At 44.0% G+C, this 18,637-nt stretch overlaps 1 protein-coding gene across 2 annotated transcripts in view; it reads right to left on the bottom strand.

Moving 5' to 3' along the window:
- Nucleotides 1-18,035, bottom strand: part of ZFTRAF1 (zinc finger TRAF-type containing 1) — a 34,937-nt gene extending 16,902 nt beyond the window's left edge. For both annotated transcript variants that reach the window (XR_010909784.1, XM_060776005.2), the window contains exon 1: nucleotides 17,533-18,035. Coding sequence is in view for 1 of the 2 variants with exons in the window: in XM_060776005.2 (XP_060631988.2) it covers nucleotides 17,533-17,880 (348 nt within the window). In the remaining variant the exon portion in view is untranslated. The remainder of the gene's footprint in view (nucleotides 1-17,532) is intronic.
- Between the last annotated feature and the right edge of the window lie 602 nt (nucleotides 18,036-18,637).

Genomic DNA, 18,637 nt, shown 5'->3' with positions numbered 1-18,637 from the left:
TTATGAATAGTTATGTAAGTATATGCAGAATGTATTTGCATTCACTGAACCAAATTGGGCACACATACCCAATAATACAATCAAACCTGGTGGGGTTGTGGAGAGGATTGATTTTGTCATTTGGGAGTTGTAATTGCTGGGATTTATAGTTCACCTACAATCAAAGAGCATTTTGAACTCCACCAATGATGGAACTGAACCAAACTTGGAACACTGAACTCCCATGACCAACAAAAAATACTGGGGGGGGGGGGGGTGTCTGGTGGACACAATTCCCAAACTCAACAGACCTTGAGTTTGGGAATTGTAGTTCACCTACATCCAAGAGCACTGTGGGCTCAAACAATGGACCAACCTTGGCACAAATACTCAAAATGCCCAAATGTGGAGTTTGGGGGAAAGAGACCTTGACATTTAGGAGTTGTAGATGCTGAGATTTATAGTTCATCTACAATCAAAGAGCATTCTCAACCCCACCAATGATAGAATTGAACCAAACTTCCCACACAGAACCCCCATGACCAACAGAAAATACTATGTTTTCTGATGTTCTTTGGTGACCCCTCTGACACCCCCTCGCGACCCCCAGAGGGGTCCCGACCCCCAAGTTGAGAAACACTGTGCTAGCCCATTAAAAGTGACTCCCTGGTATGCCAGGACGAGCATTTAGTCCTGGCATACCGTTTCCAGGGTTTCAGGTAATGCATCCCTCATGGATTAAGGGATCTCACAATACTGACTATTTCACAAATGACATCCCACCGTAGTATAGTGTCCGGTTTCATTCAGTTAGGATTCAGGCTTCAAGTGTTCTCATTTCAGCTATCTTATCCTGACCGTTTCCACCATCTCAGTTTTTCAGCCTTGCAATGGCCAAACCTTTTAATTTTCATAGCCTACCACCCAGACCCACTATAACACCAGATGACAAACAAAGGCGAGGCCAGCTCCCTAGGTATCCTGCTACTTCACTGGTCCTATCTGCTCAAAAATCCAGGCTCACCACAGACTTTATTCTAAGTAGTTAAAAAAGTGGCTACCAATAATATATTCTAAATTTCAGCAACAGCAGCTATCTTAGAGGATAGAACATAATGGCGACACTTCCTTTCTTAGCCATTAACTTCAAAGAACAAGGACACACTTAGCTGCAAAGCTGGCCTTTAATGCCAAAAAGATGGCCATTACGGATGATATTGTTTTTGAGATACATATTTAAATCATTTGCCACAACATGATACATGTACAGTGTTCCCTCACTTATCGCGGGGGTTCCGTTCCAGGACCATCTGTGATAAATGAAAATCCGCAAAGTAGGGACGCTATATTAATTTTAATATTTATATTTTTAATATATTTTATGTATTATTTTCTTACCCGCCTCCTGGCCCATCCCAAGGGTGCCTGCCTGCCTCCCTGGCCTCCGCAGAGCCTCTGGAGCCATGCAGGCAGCAGCAGGCCAGGAAGGCAGGCCTTCCCCACCGTGTCTCAGACCACCGCACTTCTGGGGTCCCTGCCCTCCACTGGACGTAAATATTTAATATTTTTATTAATATTTTCAAAAACCCACGAAACAGCGAGTCTGCTAAAAGCGAAGTAGCGAGAGAACACTGTATTCCATTGGCGCAGAGTTGTACATATAGCAGTGATGGGCAACCTTTTGAGCTTGGTGTGTCAAAATTTGCCAAAAACCTGAGCATAACTTGGGTGGGGTGTCAACTTCGAGAAAAAAACACCTCATAATTTTGCAAAATTTATAGTTTAAATAAGAAAAATGTATATTCCATGCTGAGTTATGGAGTGACTTAACCGCTCTGAGTTGCCTGATGGCTGAGAAGAGCGGTATACAAGTGAAGTAAATAAATAAATAAATAAATAAATAACAATGCTCAAACGTGCAGATGTTAAATTTGTAGGGCCTTTTACAAATTTAAGGATGGAATTAGATTTTACTCTTATAAGGTGTACTTCTCTGTATGCGGCCGCATGTGGCCGCGTGTCATCAAAAAGAGCCATGCTTGTCATAGGTTCGCCATCACGGACATATAGCAACACTGCACATTGCTGTTTCAAATTGTAGCTCCATACTGTGCTGCATGTTGTTATTACACAGGGGTTGCATAGTAATTGTGCTACATACCTCTACATGTGAATATTTTACACTGTTCTGAAGGGAAGTTGATTACAGCCTAGCACGGGCAGCCCTTCATTTAACTATTCCTTCTACTCCTACAAGAGGCAAAGCAAAAAGTCGGGTTGAAGCGAGATGAGAGACTGCTTTATAGTGGAGAAAACCAGAGAAGTAATCGGTAAGGGCTCTGAACTATTTTTAATACTATGTAATAAATACCTCAGGGTAGAATTCACAGTAAAGCAGTTTTATTCAAGAGAATAGTAATCATCAACCACCTAAGCTCATGAGCACGTGAACGAGCTAACTATGAGTGATGTTTTTTGTTTAATAATGTTTTATTGGGGAACAGGTGGTGGGAGTAGGGGTGGGGGTACAAAGCAAAATAAGTCCAGTGTAGCATTCTCTATATAATCTAAAATGAGACACATTCTCGAATGGTGGTAAAGAAGAAAAAGAAAAAGGAGAGTTAAAAGAGAGGAACGACTATTATGCAATTACTGAACAGGCTGTTCATCTCTCAGCACCTGTGGAAAGACTGGCAGAACTGGAACAAACAGGTACAAAATGCACCTGGGCCAAGGTGGGCTGTTTCTGGATAATGTTAATCCATCAGGGCAGGGTACCTGATGAGCTTTCCTTAATCAGAAAACAAAAAACCGCCAAAAACATTTTCCTGCCAGCTGCTCATTTCCACCTTTGAGGCAGCAGCTGCAATGCTCCTACTCATCTGTCTCTCAGATCTGGAAAGAGATTGGGAATCTGAGAGGCAAGCAAACAAGAGCGTTGTGAAGACCACAACTAATGACTGGTAGCAAAAGAGAGAGACTCTAAGATATGAACTAGCAAGACAGTTGAAGTATTACCCTATTATATACAGGCAGTTCCCAGGTTACAAACATCTGACTTACAAACAACTCCTAGTTAAGAACAAGGCTGAGACAACAGGAAGAAAGAGAAATCTACCTTTAGGAAGGTAAATTAATTCCTGGAAGGATTATTATGGAGAAAAAGAAGCTTTATCACCAATTCTCGTTTCCACAGCAAGCCAGTTTTTTTCAAAATCCAATGATCACAGGGTCAGAAAATTTATTTATTTACTATTTATTTATTATATTTGTATACCGCTCTTCTCAGCCCTCGGGCGACTCAGAGCGGTTAATAATAGCAAAATTCAATGCTCAAAAACATAAAACAGTTAAAAGCAATTAAAACAGTAGCATAATAAACAGTCAATATAAATCAATAAAACATCTCATTAGCGTCTCATAGTTAAAATCAAGATCCAGTCTCATCATCCAATTGTTCCATATTCCTATGTTCGTTACATTGCCTATTCAAATGCCTGCTCAAACAACCAGGTTTTCACTTTTCTCCAAAATGTCAACAGGGAGGGGGGCGATCTAATATCTGTAGGAAGGGCGTTCCACAGCCCGGGGCCACCACTGAGAAGACCCTGTCTCTCGTCTCCACCAAACGTGCTTGTGACACAGGTAGGACCGAGAGTAGGGCCTAAATGGTTCATAGGAGGAGATGCATTCGGACAGGTAAGTTGGGCCAGAACCGTTTAGGGCTTTATAGGCTAAAGCCAGCACTTTGAATTGTGCCCGGTGAAATCTTCTGAATGGGGGAAAAATAAGACACCAAAACAAGGGCTACAGGGGTGTTAACTCTTCCCTGTGCTATCCAAAGCATGCACGTATACATGCATGCATACGCACACATAGCTGGAATTACACTTTAAAATGTCTGAGGAAGCAAAGGCTAAGCTAGAAAGCAAGGCCTAATATATTTTTTTGTCATGTCAGGAGCAACTTGCAGTAAGTCGCTTCTGGTGTGAGAGAATTGGCCGTCTTCAAGGATGTTGCCCAGAGGATGCCCGGATGTTTTGATGTTTTATCATCCTTGTGGGAGGCTTCTCTTATGTCCCCGCATGAGGAGCTGGAGCTGATAGAGGGAGCTCATCTTGGCTCTCCCCGGATTTGAACCTGCAACCTGTCGGTCTTCAGTCCTGCCGGCACAGGGGTTCAACCCACTGCACCACTGGGGGCTCAAGGCCCAATGAGTCCTTGTGAAATTGAGGCATATGAGTGCTCTAGAAAGTGAAATGCCTCCTCAATGGATAGTTGTGAACAAATGAGTCTCCCAGCCCCGGTTCTGCAAGCAACTGCAATAAACTCACGGGACAGCTGTCAAAACAAAACCACAAAGCCCTTTGCACACCAAAAATATTATGTACACATAAATGGTTATTAAGCATACTTATTAATGATACCCAAACATTTTGGGAAGGCCAGTCTATCCTGTACGTTCACAGCGTTCAGGCCCTTTAGTTCAACAACATACCCTGCAATTAATCTGTTTATAGTCTTGAGGCACTCCCCTTCCTGACGCCAAGCTTCTTTATCTAAGCTATATTAGTTACCAAGAGAAGAAGCCATCTTCCTCAAGCTGCTGGTCTTTAAAAGGTCACACTGGACCCACTACCTGATAAGAACTTTGCCTGCAGCAATGTCACCACATAGATATAGTAAATAATAATAATAATTAAGGCACATTTCTCCAAATATGCCTGAAGTAAAGATGGCTTCTGGCTCTGAATGCGCTGAAGACTGTAAAGTAGGTCATGTTGCTGACAGTGCTTACAACTTCTACCAGCGTTTGAAGGCAGACACACTGCTGTAATTCTGCCCCAATGTTCACCTCTTGTGAGTTACTAGGTCAGCTGCTCATCTGTGAGTCGGGGGATTCCCTTAATACCATCGGAGACAAGATTGTTTGCCACCTTAGGAAAGATTGCATACATCACTGAATGAAAGGGGATGAAAGAAATGTTGCTAAGTGGGGGCAAAAAGATCTGACAATAGCCTAAGAAAGGCAAAAAGGGTGTTTTAAGTCATGGAGAGGCATTATTTTACTGCACCCTTGCATATCCAGCCTGTCAACTAAATAATGAATTTAAGAATTATCTTCCCAGGCATGGTAATGGCCATTGGCTGTTTCTAAACAATGACAACTAGTCCTCAGGAGCTGGAACACAATACCTAAAATGGATTGGAATACAGGTTGAGCATTACTTTTCTGGAATTCCAAATTCTAAAATACAAAAATATTCAAAACTTTAGAATTGGGGTGGCTGAGACTATGACATCTTTGCTTTCTGATAGTTCAGGCTACACAAAATCAATTAAAATATTTTATATTATTTCCATCAGGCTATTGTTCATAAGGTGCATATGAAACATAAATGAATTTCATTTTTAGTAGAATACCATATCCAATGTATCACAGTAAGCATGCATACGCAAATACAGACATTCCAAATCCATGCAAGATCTCTAGCTAGATGTTAGAGTATCCCAACAGGGAAGTGTCCAGACTCTTTTTTCCAAGATGTCCAGGGAAGGAGACCTCACCACCTCTCCAGGCAATTGGTTTCATCGCCAAATCAGCCTTAATATCAAAGGGTTCGTTCTAATGTTCAATCAAATCAACTGTCTTAAAGCCATTAGACCCAGTCTTGCCCTCCGCAGCAGTAGAGAATAAGCCTTCCCTTTTCTCTGTAAAATGCTCAGATCCAAATGCATTTGTATTGTCGAAGGCTTTCATGGCCGGAATTACTTGGTTACTGTATGTTTTTGGGGTGTATGGCCATGTTCTGGAAGCATTCTCTTCTGATGTTTCGCCTGCATCTATGGCAGGCATCCTCGGAGGTTGTGAGATCTCACAACCCTCAGATCTCACAACCTCTGGGGATGCCTGCCACAGATGCAGGCAAAATGTCAGGAGAGAATACTTCTGGAACATGGTTATACAGGCCGAAAAACATACAACAACCAAATGCATTACTCCACATGAGGCCTGATCAGTGCAGAAAAAAGTGGAACATTTTTTCCCTTGTCTTGAAAACTGCTTTCTTTTAAGAAGATTCCAGAGCTTGGGGAGAGGGGCATGCCTGTTTCTGCTCTTTAATACTAATACTACTACTACTACTACTAATAATAATAATAATAATAATAATAACAATAATAATAATAATAATAATTGATTTTAAGCCTGCTGCAGAAGGGAATGGCAGGGAGAGATGCTTTCAACATCAGGCAGTACCTTTGACTGATCCCAAGTGTAGATTGCCACTGTTAATTAATCCAGAAAAAGTTATGTACATGCACCTCTCCCAACACCTGATGAGATGCTCAGTTGCGCTGACATCAGATGACGCTTCTGAGTCATTTTGGAGAGCTGTCTCGTAATAAGGAGTAAAAAAACAAGACTGAAACAACTACTGGATGCCACATAAAGATGCTGTACAAACACAACGTTTCCATTATCGACACTGACTCAGAAATTAATTGCTCGTATGCCTCTCTTAACACACCTATCAACAATCCCTCCCTTCCCTGGATTTTAAGCCTCTCTTTATACAGGTAATTCTACCACTGATCCTGCTGCACCACTTTTTAAAAAGGAAAAATTAAATTCATCCTTGACTGATTTTCCAGCAAGGAATTATAGAGACAGCACAGCTCCAGCATTTCTTTATGCTTCACAGAACACCATGCAGATATTATAGGGTGCGATCATCAAAATTTAACATCACCAAGGAGATGACCTTTGCAGTTAGGGACTTAACCAAGGCAGCTCACATGCTTGGATCACATGCTCAGTGTTTCTGGTTCATGTGCTGCTTCTTTAACTCCCTATTTTACCCCAATTAAGCACAGGAGGAGGAAACGGGCTGCTTTTATGCAGTAGAAGAGCCATCATTGATGCACAACTGGACAAAAGCCACTTGATTATTGGTTGGCCTGCCTGGTGTCTTTGGCTTCTTCACCCATAAATGCTTGCAGAGGAATACAACTAAGAAGAGAGGCTGGAAAAGGAAGCCTTTCTCTCTTCAAACAAGGAAAGACTGAAGGCAGAAAAGTCCTTGAAAGGAGCAGTGAACCTCCATGGTATGGCAGACTACATCAAGGCACACCAGTAAGCTCTTTCTTGACAAAACACACAGCCATGCCTCACTTCATCCCAAGTCTATGAAACCCAGAACAGACCTTGTTCAGAAGAAAGAGGGTACAACTGCTAGCCAGCATTACCACAGTAAACTAGTTATCAACAGCCAACAGTCATGGTGGCTTTATATTGTACTAGCTGTGCCCTGCCACGTGTTGCTGTGGCCTATAGTAAAACTTATCAAAGTTGAGGTAGATATCTGGACTATTATGAAAGAGACGTGCCTACCTATTCCTTCCCCTTTTCCTCCCCCTTTCTCTCCTTTCTTCCTTCTCTACCTCTTTCTTTCTTTCCTTCTTTCACTACTTGGTTTCATCCTTCTCTCTTTCCTTCATTCCCTCCCCCTTTCTTCCTTTGCCTTTCTTCCCTCCCTGTTTGCTTCCTTCTTTCTCTTTTTATTTCCTTTTATTTCACCACCATCATAACAATAACAATAATGCAATGCATTGCCTCTGGGACATGACACCTCTCCCATTCCCCCAGGGTCTAATAGGAATAATAGCATAATAATAATAGAAATAACAACCTATACCCGCCACGCGTTGCTGTGGCCAACCTTCCCCTCTTTCTCTCCTTCTTTCCCTCCTTCCTTCCTTCCCTCCCATCTTTCCTTCTCCTCTTCCTTCTCTATCTCTTTCCTTCCTTCCCCCTTTTTCTTTCTCTTCTGGTCTCTTTTCTTCCTTCTCTCTTTCCTTCTTTCCTTCCCTCCCTCTTTCTCTACATCTTCCCCCTTCCTTCACTCCCTCTTTCCTTCCTTCATTCCCTTTTTTCTTTCCTTTTCTCCTTCCTTCCTTCCTTCCCCCTTTTTCTTTCCCTCTCTCTGTCTCTCATTTCTTCCTTCTCTACCTCTTTCCTTCCTTCCCCCTTTTTCTTTCTCTTCTGCGGCTGGGCGCCAATGCGCATGCTCAGTTGTTTTGCCGTTTTGTGAGTGTGTTGTGTTGTTTTTCATTTTGAGTAGATATGTTTGTACCTTGTGGGTTGTGTTATGGGCATGGGAATTTTGGTTAAGTTTCGTTGGGGTTTTTTAGAGTTTTGCTGTCCCGTTGAACCAACCTAACAGATTTATATATATAGATTAGAGGCAGTCTGTTTCTTAACATCAATAATTGGAACATTCATGTCCCACTGTGGGTTTCTTGCAGACATCTGGCTGGCCACCATGCAAACAGAACACTGATCTAAATAGGCCTTTGGTCTAACTTAGTGAGTATTTTTGTCTTCATGGCTGAGAAGCTCTGGGTCATCATAGTGTTTCTCAAACTCTGCTCCTCCAGGTGTTTTGGATTTCAGCTCCCAAAAATCCCAGCCAGTTTACCAGCTGTTAAGAATCGTGGGAGCTAAAGTCCAAAACATCTGGAGGAGCAGAGTTTGAGAGACACTGTTCACAGATGTCCAACTTTTCTGTCTGGATTAGAAGTCCAGTATCCACACTTATGACATACAGACGTAATGACGGTTTAAAGAGACAACCAGGGACATCTAATCACCTCTCAACAAAAGACTGCCCCAGGCACTAACAAGCCACACCAAACAACTGCCAGGCCATCAAATGCTAATCAAGGTGGTCAGTTGAAACATTCACACCTAGCTCCAACAGACAAGAGTTCTTTCTCCCACCCTGGACATTCCACAGATATATAAACCCATTTTCCTAGTTCCAACAGACCTCACTACCTCTGAGGATGCTTGCCATAGATGCAGGTGAAAAATCAGGAGAAAATGCCTCTAGAACATGGCCATATAGCCCAAAAAAATCTACAACAACCCGGTTTAAAGTGACCTTGTTGGTCCTGAACATTTCATGTTTGTGAGACAAGACATACAATTTTTATGATCTGGATTGCATTTTCTTAGGTACTTCATAGAATCAAAGAAGGAGCTGGGGGTGGTGATGGCCGACAGGGAGCTCTAGCCTGGGATGGTCCAGGATTATAGAATCATAGAATGAAAGAGTTGGAAGAGACCTCATGGGCCATCCAGTCCAACCCCATTCTGCCAAGAAGCAGGAATATTGCACTCAAATCACCCCTGACAGATGGCCATCCAGCCTCTGTTTAAAAGCTTCCAAAGAAGGAGCCTCCACCAAACTCCGGGGCAGAGAGTTCCACTGCTGAACAGCTCTCACAGTCAGGAAGTTCTTCCTCATGTTCAGATCGAATCTCCTCTCTTGTCGTTTGAAGCCATTGTTCCATTGCGTCCTAGTCTCCAGGGAAGCAGAAAACAAGCTTGCTCCCTCCTCCCTGTGGCTGCCTCTCACATATTTATACATGGCTATCATATTATCACTTATTTATTTATTATTTACTATATTTGTATGCCGCCCTTCTCAGCCCTTAGGCTTCCTTTTCCAGCCTCTCTTCTATGAGGGAGAACACTTGATAGTAGTTAACCTACTGCAGCCAAAGCCAACAAAACATGACCCTTATAATGCTTGCATTTATGAGGCATAAGCTTTCATGGGCAACAGTCCATTTCATCAGACTAACTGCATCTGACAGAAGGTGGTAAAAGTCTAATAAATCTTATGTCAAATAAAATTAAAGATGTCACAGATCTCTAGGCTTAAAAGAATGCTTTGGCTGGCATACTTTTGGAAGTATAATGAAAGAAAAGCAGACAAAGCTAAAAAGAAACACTCCACAGTGTTAAGCAGGAAAATTATAAATATTTATATATTCCTGGTGAGAAAAGTAAATTTATTCTGTATATTTGGAAGGAGGAACAGTCCTTCCAAGACTAAATAATCAATCCACATGCCAGATTAAATTCTGAATTTATCCCACTCTCAGCACCATTTATGGGTCTCCAGTATTTTTCTGGTATGTCCATTATGTTACTATCTTTATGTTGTTATGTGTACTGGCTTGCTTCACATATTGGCTTAAAAGACAGCAAAAAAATACAAAGACACTCTTATGTGAAGTCCTATGTAGACACAATGAGGAAACACCACAGCTGGAGATGTGTGCTAGTAGCTTCCAATGCACTGGATGAGGCTCACCTAACACTCAAAACAGTGGTTCTCCCCAAATCTCTGAGCGCTAGCCAGGAAGGTTAGGAGTCTAAGTCCAGGACGACCAAAATTTGAGACTCACTCTTGTAGTTCTGAATCTGATTTTGCAACATAAATGTCATGAGCACGTTGGGGGAAAACACACAACAGCTCACTCCTGATTTGCTATTTACATAAATGTTTTGCCAGGAATTGGAATGAGTGTCTATATGTTTTCAAGTCACTTGCTGATTTATGGCAGCACCATTTTTCCCCATAGGGTTTTCTTAGTAGAGGAATGCTCAAGAGGTGATTTTATCCGTTTTTTCCTCTAAAGTATAGCATACACCTACAGCACGTGGCATTTGTTGGCAGTCTCCCATCCAATTTCCAACCAGAGCCAGCGCTGCATAACTTGCAAAACCAGGCAGGAGCCGGTGCCTTCAGCATATTTAGGATACCAGGAACTAAAACTTAATGAACCCCTGACTCAGGAAAAAAACACAGATTAGAGGGTGGCTGGGTTCCATATGATTGACATACGTCTCCGACGAAGCCAGGCAGAAGACTGAGGTGTATGTGCATGCTCATCAGTTACAGAGAACTAGAACATTTCCTATTTTAGAGCCACCTTGCATTTTGCTTATAAGACTGTAATATGATAGGAGCAGTGACATCACACAGTACATCTAGACCAGGGGTCCTCAAACATTTTAACAGAGGGCCAGGTCACAGTCCCTCAAACTGTTGGAGGGCTGGATTATAACCTGAAAAAAACATGAATGAATTCCTATGCACACTGCACATATCCTACTTGTGGTGCAGAAAACACTTAAAAAAAATAAAATAATTGAACAATTTTAACAAATATAAACTTATTAGTATTTCAGTGGAAAGTATGGGACTGCTTTTGGCTGATGAGATAGGGTTGTTGTTGCTGTGTCCTTTCAAATCATTTCAGACTTAGGTTGACCCTGAGTGAGGGCTGGGTAAATGACCTTGGAGGGCCGTATCCGGCCCCAGGCCTTAGTTTGAGGACCCCTGATCTAGACAAATGACACTATATAGGAGAGAAGTAAAATACAGTTAAAACCACATATGTAAGATCACATCCTTACCCTCCATATTTACTAATCCAGATAGTTAAGATTCCTTAGATCTTGTACTTACTATCTTCATATGGGTTGTATTATCTATCAAATGAGGGAAGGATGCTAGTCCAGACTATCACAGATTATTACTTTTAACAAGGTACATCAAGGATTCCTAATCCATCAAGCAAATTTCTTGAGCAAGGAAAGCTTCAGTAATATTTTGCTGCAGCTTTTCTTGCTCAAGAAGATTGCTTGTAGTTTTCCACTCTACTTTAAACATTTCATACCATTTCTAGCAGTTTGTAACTTGGCCTGAGGTGGATTTCATCAGATGTTTAACATTAAACAAGCTAACAATGGGCCCTTTCACATAAAATGTCCTAGCTGTATCCTACTGAATCCTGGTGTTTGCAATTTACAGAATCACTAGAATCATAGAATCAAAGAGTTGGAAGAGACCTCCTGGGCCATCCACTCCAAACCCCATTCTGCCAAGAAGCAGGAATATTGCACTCAAATCACCCCTGACAGATGGCCGTCCAGCCTCTGTTTAAAAGCTTCCAAAGAAGGAGCCTCCACCACACTCCAGGGCAGAGAGTTCCACTGCTGAATGGCTCTCACAGTCAGGAAGTTCTTCCTCATGTTCAGATGGAATCTCCTCTCTTGTAGTTTGAAGCCATTGTTCCACATCCTAGTCTCCAGGGAAGCAGAAAACAAGCTTGCTCCCTCCTCCCTGTGGCTTCCTCTCACATATTTATACATGGCTATCATGTATAACTCCTAGGGAGAGCATTCTAAATGTGCCAATACCAGGACTCCACAGGATACATCTATGGCAGTTAACACTATAATTCTGGAAAGCAAAAAGGCCTCTCAAGAGTGATGGGCAACATGGTACCATACTTGGCAGGTATTTCTCATCAGAACTGCAGTCTGGAGCTTATGAAAACTATAGTTCAAAACATCTCTCAAAACCCTGGTTACCCACCCTAAGAAATCAAAGAGTAAACTGCCTGGGGGGTCACCTTTGGAGTGGTCAACTTCCACCCTGCATGCCTGCCGAACACACATTTTTCCATGTATTCATATGTTAACTGTACCCAAATAATCCATGTCAGGCTGCCAGAGCAAAAACTGGAGGATATTATTGAATCCTTATTGTCTGTGTAGAAGAGAGGATTTGGGTTTCTTACTTAGTTGTGTGCCAAGCCTCACCTGCTAAAACTCCCTCTCCCACACAAGCATTAAAGGGACAGGAGGCCTCTCCAATTTCCAACCTGGCAGCCTTGAAACCATGACCCTCCTACACCTGTTTACTTGAAAATGGCACCCACCTGGATTTAATCTGGAGGAAAAAGGCGTGCCTGCATTGCTACCAAGAGGTCATAATTAGGACCAGAAAGAGACACCTGTGAATGGGGCACTTCCAGGGTGGTTTTGGTACTTGAAAAAGATTCACAGAGTGACCAAACTCCTTAGGAATTGTGTGGTGTTTTTTTTTAATGAAAGGGAGCGGATTCTTCCTATGCGAAGGAAATAAAGGAGTTTGAGACAACACCTATGATGTTGCTTTGACAAGCTAGGTTTCTTAAAGGGGGGACTTTCAAATTCTAGAATTCCTTGCAAATGGGAAACTGGAGGATGAGAGATTTCAAGAGCCTCCCCCATTTGTTTTTGAGGGAATGAAAGGGTGGAGATACTTCATAATTCAGAATGAAGTAAAATGGAAGCTGAAGGCATCACTTAGCATTGGAAGGATGGGTTTTCTACTTACACGAATAAAAAGAGAAGCCCCCAAACCCTTACAAACAGGGAATTGAGGGGAAAGGGGGACAAAGGACCTCCATTTTTGAGAGAAGGAAAGCAAGGAGATTCTCTATACTTTTGGAGAAAGGGAAGGGGAGCTGAAGATGTAATATGTTAGTGAGGTGTGTCCATTATGTTTGGCACTTAAGGTAATTAGAGGGGGAGTGTCAGGAGAATGGAGGAGCTTTTTTGAGGAATAGAAAGGATGTGAATAGACAATACCCCCCCCCCTCCATTTCCTCTTTATTCTCTTTGGAATGGAAAATTTCCTTCCTTTTCTTCCCTCAAAAAAGAGGAGTGGGGTCCTCTTGTTAATTCTCAGCTTCAATTTTCTACTCAGGGATTCTAGAGCCCTACAAAGCCCTCTCTTTAATACATGTAGGTACCAAACCAATGGGATATTAATATGGATTCATCTGCCTTTTGTTTCCTTCAGAATTTTAGAGACTCCTCCCTTCCCCCCTCTTAAAAAAGGAGTCCCCCATCCCAGTTTGCAAGGGATTCTGGAGCTCCATAAAGCCCCCCCCCCCAACTGTCCCCCAAACCCTGTTTGCCAATTGGGGGGGGGGGTGGAGGAATTACAAGAAGGCACTCTATTTTTGAAGGAAAATTTTAAATATCTTCTGAATAGAAAATTGAGGCTCAGAAGTAAGACAAGAGGAACCCCCCCCCCCCATTTTTTGTGAGAAGGTTACAAAGAGATTACCCACAACTTTGAAGGAAATAAAGAAGGTGCTGAAGGCTTCACCTGGGAAATTAGCAACGCCAGGTTAACTTTGGCACCTGGGTGAACTGAAAGGGCTGTGTGTTGCTCCAGGGCCCTTCCATATAGCCCTGTATCCCAGAATATCAAGACAGAAAATCACACTATCTGGTTTGAACTGGAATATATGGCAGTGTGTGGAAGGGCCCTGAGTGCACACTGCCATATATCCCAATTCAAAGCAGATCATATGGGATTTTCTGCCTTAATATTCAGGGATATAGGGCTGTGTGGAAGGACCCTGAGTCCACACTGCCATATATCCCAGTTGAAAGCAGATATTGTGGGATTTTGGGCCTTGATATTCAGGGATATTGGGCTGTGTAGAAGGGCCGAGTCCCTGAATGCACACTGCCATATATCCCAATTCAAAGCAGATCATGTGGGATTTTCTGCCTTGATATTCAGGGTTATAGGGCTGTGTGGAAGGGCCCTGATTCCACACTGCAATTTATTCCAGTTCAAAGCAGATAATGTGGAATATTCCGCCTTGATATTCTGGGATATTTGGCTGTGTGGAAGGGCCCCGAGTCCACAGTTCAAAAGAGATAATGTGGGATTTTCTGCCTTGATATTCAGGGTTATAGGGCTGTGTAGAAGGGCCCTGAGTCTACACTGCCATATATCCCAGTTCATAGCAGATAATGTGGGATTTTCTGCCTTAATATTCTGGGATATAGGGCTGTGTGGAAGGGCCCTGAGTCCACAGTTCAAAACAGATAATGTTGGATTTTCTGCTTGATATTCAGGGATATAGGGCTATGGAAGAGCCTGAGTCCACACTGCCATATATCCCAGTTCAGAGCAGATAATGTGGGATTGTCCGCCTTGATATTCTGAGATATAGGGCTATGGAAGAGCCTGAGTCCACATTGCCATATATCCCAGTTGAAAGCAAATAATGTGGGATTTTCTGCCTTGATATTCAGGGATATTGGTCTGTGTGTTAAGGCCCTGAGTCCACACTGCTCTATATCCCAGTTCAAAGCAGATAATGTGAGATTTTGCACCTTGATATTCTGAGATATAGGGCTATGGAAGAGCCCTGAGTCCACAATGCCATATATCCCAGTTCAAAGTAGATAATATGGGATTTTCTGCCTTGATATTCAGGGATATAGGGCTGTGTAGAAGGGCCCTGCATCCACACTACCATTTATCCCAGTTCAAAGCAGGTAATGTGGTATTTTCTGCCTCGATATTCTGAGATATAGGGCTATGGAAGAGCCCTGAGTCCACAATGCCATATATCCCAGTTCAAAGCAGATAATGTGGGATTTTCTGCCTTGATATTCTGGGATGAAGGGCCCTGAGTCCACAATGCCATATATCCCAGTTCAAAGCAGATAATGTGGGATTTTCTGCTTGATATTCAGGGATATAGGGCTATGGAAGAGCCCTGCGTCCATACTGCCATTTATCCCAATTCAAAGCAGATAATGTGGGATTTTCTGCCTTGATATCCTGGGATATAGGGCTGAGTAGAAGGGCCCTGCTTCCACACTACCATTTATCCCAGTTCAAAGCAGATAATGTGGGATTTTCTGCCTTGATATTCAGGGATATAGGGCTATGGAAGTGCCCCGAGTTCATACTGCCATTTATCCCAGTTCAAAGCAGATAATGTGGTATTTTCTGCCTTGATATTTTGGGATGAAGGGCCCTGAGTCCACACTGCCATATATCCCAATTCAAAGCAGATAATGTGGGATTTTCTGCCTTGATATTTTGGGATGAAGGGCCCTGAGTCCACACTGCCATATATCCCAGTTCAAAGCAGATAATGTGGGATTTTCTGCCTTGATATTTTGGGATGAAGGGCCCTGAGTCCACACTGCCATTTATCCCAGTTCAAAGCAGATAATGTGGGATTTTCTGCCTTGATATTTTGGGATGAAGGGCCCTGAGTCCACACTGCCATATATCCCAATTCAAAGCAGATAATGTGGGATTTTCTGCCTCGATATTTTGGGATGAAGGGCCCTGAGTGTACACTGCCATTTATCCCAATTCAAAGCAGATAATGTGGGATTTTCTGCCTTGATATTCTGAGATATAGGGCTATGAAAGAGCCTGAGTCCACACTGCCATATATCCCAATTCAAAGCAGATAACGTGGCATTTTCCGCCTTGATATTTTGAGATATAGGGCTATGGAAGAGCCCTGAGTTCACACTGCCATATATCTCAGTTCAAAGCAGATCATATGGGATTTTCTGCCTTGATATTTTGGGATAAAGGGCTGTGTCCACAGTGACATTTATCTCAGTTCAAAGCAGATAATGTGGGATTTTCTGCCTTGATATTCTGGGATGAAGGGCTGTGTCCACAGTGACATTTATCCCAATTCAAAGCAAATAATGTGGGATTTTCTGCCTCGATATTTTAGGATGAAGGGCCCTGAGTCCACACTGCCATTTATCCCAATTCAAAGCAGATAATGTGGGATTTTCTGCCTTGATATTCTGGGATATTTGGTTGTGTGGAAGGGCCCTAAGTCCACAGTTCAAAACAGATAATGTGGGATTTTCTGCTTGATATTTAGGGATATAGGGCTATGGAAGACCTCTGAGTCCACACTGCCATTTATCCCAGTTCAAAGCAAATAATGTGAGATTTTCTGCCTTGTTATCCTGGGATATAGGGCTGAGTAGAAGGGCCCTGAATTCACACTGCCATTTATCCCAGTTCAAAGCAGATAATGTGGGATTTTGCACCTTGATATTCTGGGATATTTGGCTGTGTGGAAAGGCCCTGAGTCCACAGTTCAAAAGAGATAATGTGGGATTTTCTGCCTTGATATTCAGGGTTATAGGGCTGTGTAGAAGGGCCCTGAGTCCACAGTTCAAAAGAGATAATGTGGGATTTTCTGCCTTGATATTCAGGGTTATAGGGCTGTGTAGAAGGGCCCTGAGTCCACACTGCCATATATCCCAATTCATAGCAGATAATGTGGGATTTTCTGCCTTGATATTCTGGGATATTTGGCTGTGTGGAAGGGCCCTGAGTCCACAGTTCAAAACAGATAATGTTGGATTTTCTGCTTGATATTCAGGGATATAGGGCTATGGAAGAGTCTGAGTCCACAATGCCATATATCCCAATTCAGAGCTGATAATGTAAGATGTTCTGCCTTGCTATTCAGGGATATAGGGCTGTGTGGAAGCGCCCTGAGTCCACACTGCCCTATACCCCAGTTCAAAGCAGATAATGTGGGATTTTCTGCCTTGATATTCAAGGATATAGGGTTGTGTAGAAGGGCCCTGAATTCACACTGCCATTTATCCCAGTTCAAAGCAGATAACGTGGCATTTTCCACCTTGATATTTTGAGATATAGGGCTATGGAAGAGCCCTGAGTCCACAATGCCATATATCCCAATTCAAAGAAGATAACGTGGGATTTTCTGCCTTACTATTCTGGGATGAAGGGCCCTGATTCCACCCTGCCATATAACTCAGTTCAAAGCAGATAATGTGGGGTTTTTACACAGCTGTGTGGAAGGGGAGAAAAAGCGGGATAGAAACAGACCTAATAATAATAACAATAAAGGCGAAGAGATTGAAAGGCGAGGCGTTCCCAGAATGCTCAGCCGGGGGGGGGGTCCCCCTGTTTTCTCTGAGGGAGAAGAAGGAGGAGGGGAGCGCGGCCATTTTCTTTTTCCTCCTGAGGGGAAGAAAGAGGCGGCGTGGCGGGCCTGGCCTACCTTTCTCTCTCTCTCTGTCTCTCTCACCTGGTAGACGGAGGCCTTGGGCAGGTCGAGGCAGACGGTGCAGCAGAGCACGGAGTAGAGCCGCTCCTCCAGCTTCACTCCCCCGCCGCCGCCTCCTCCTCCTTCGGCGCCTCCGGGGAGCTTGAGGCGCTTCTTGGGCGGCGCGTCCGAGTCCCGCTCTGCCCCCGGCTCCGCTTGCCGGCCTCCCCCGCCGCCTCCCGCGGCCACTCCAGGCCCGAGAGGAGGACCCGCTTCTTCAGCGCCGCCCGGGACAGGCCCCGCGGCCTCCCCCAGCGCCGCCACGGCAGCCCCGGCCCCCACGCCTCCTCCTCCTCCAGCTCCAGCCTCGCGTTCGTCCGGCCCCGACATCTCTCCTCTCTCTGTTGCTCTTCACCCGGTGGTGCGAGAGGCCTCCGCCGAAACGACTAGGCCGCTCGCCTCAGGCGCCGCCATCTTTGTTTGGCCTCCTCCTCGTCCCCGCTCCGAGGCCACGCCCACCACGCCGAGCGCTATCCAATCAGGCGCCGCGCTTCTACGCAGGCGCAGACACGCACAATCCTGCCACGCCTTCCTCCCCTCGGTTTATCTTGACGCCGCCGCTCCTCCAATCAGGGAGTAGAAGGCAGGGACGTCACTGTGACAGCTGGATGAGCCAATAGGAGGTGAGGATGTCAATGTGACAGCACAAAGAGCCAATGGCAAGCGGCGTTGAAAGGGAAGGCGGTGCCACCGCCCTATATTGATCCAATCATTAAGCAAGGCGAGTGATGTAAGAGCTCTGGCCGCCGCTTCTCCAATTACGGAGGCGGGGATGTCACTGTGACAGCTGGAAGAGCCAATAGGAGGTGCGGATGTCAATGTGACAGCGAGAAGAGCCAATGGCAAGCGGCGTTCAAAGGGAAGGCGGTGCCACCGCCCTCTATTCATCCAATCATTAAGCAAGGCGAGTGATGTAAGAGCTCTGGCTGCCGCTTCTCCAATTACGGAGGAGGAGGAGGGGGTGTCACTGTGACAGCTGGAGAAGCCAATAGGAGGTGCGGATGTCAATGTGACAGCGCAAAGAGCCAATGGCAAGCGGCGTTCAAAGAAAAGGCGGTGCCACCGCCTCGGCTTCTCTTGACGCCTT

This window comes from Anolis sagrei, chromosome 4 (genome assembly GCF_037176765.1).
Source record: "Anolis sagrei isolate rAnoSag1 chromosome 4, rAnoSag1.mat, whole genome shotgun sequence".
NCBI lineage: Eukaryota > Metazoa > Chordata > Lepidosauria > Squamata > Dactyloidae > Anolis > Anolis sagrei.
The sequence above is the reverse complement of the archived record's forward strand: the minus strand, read 5'-3'. Positions and strand labels throughout refer to the sequence as shown.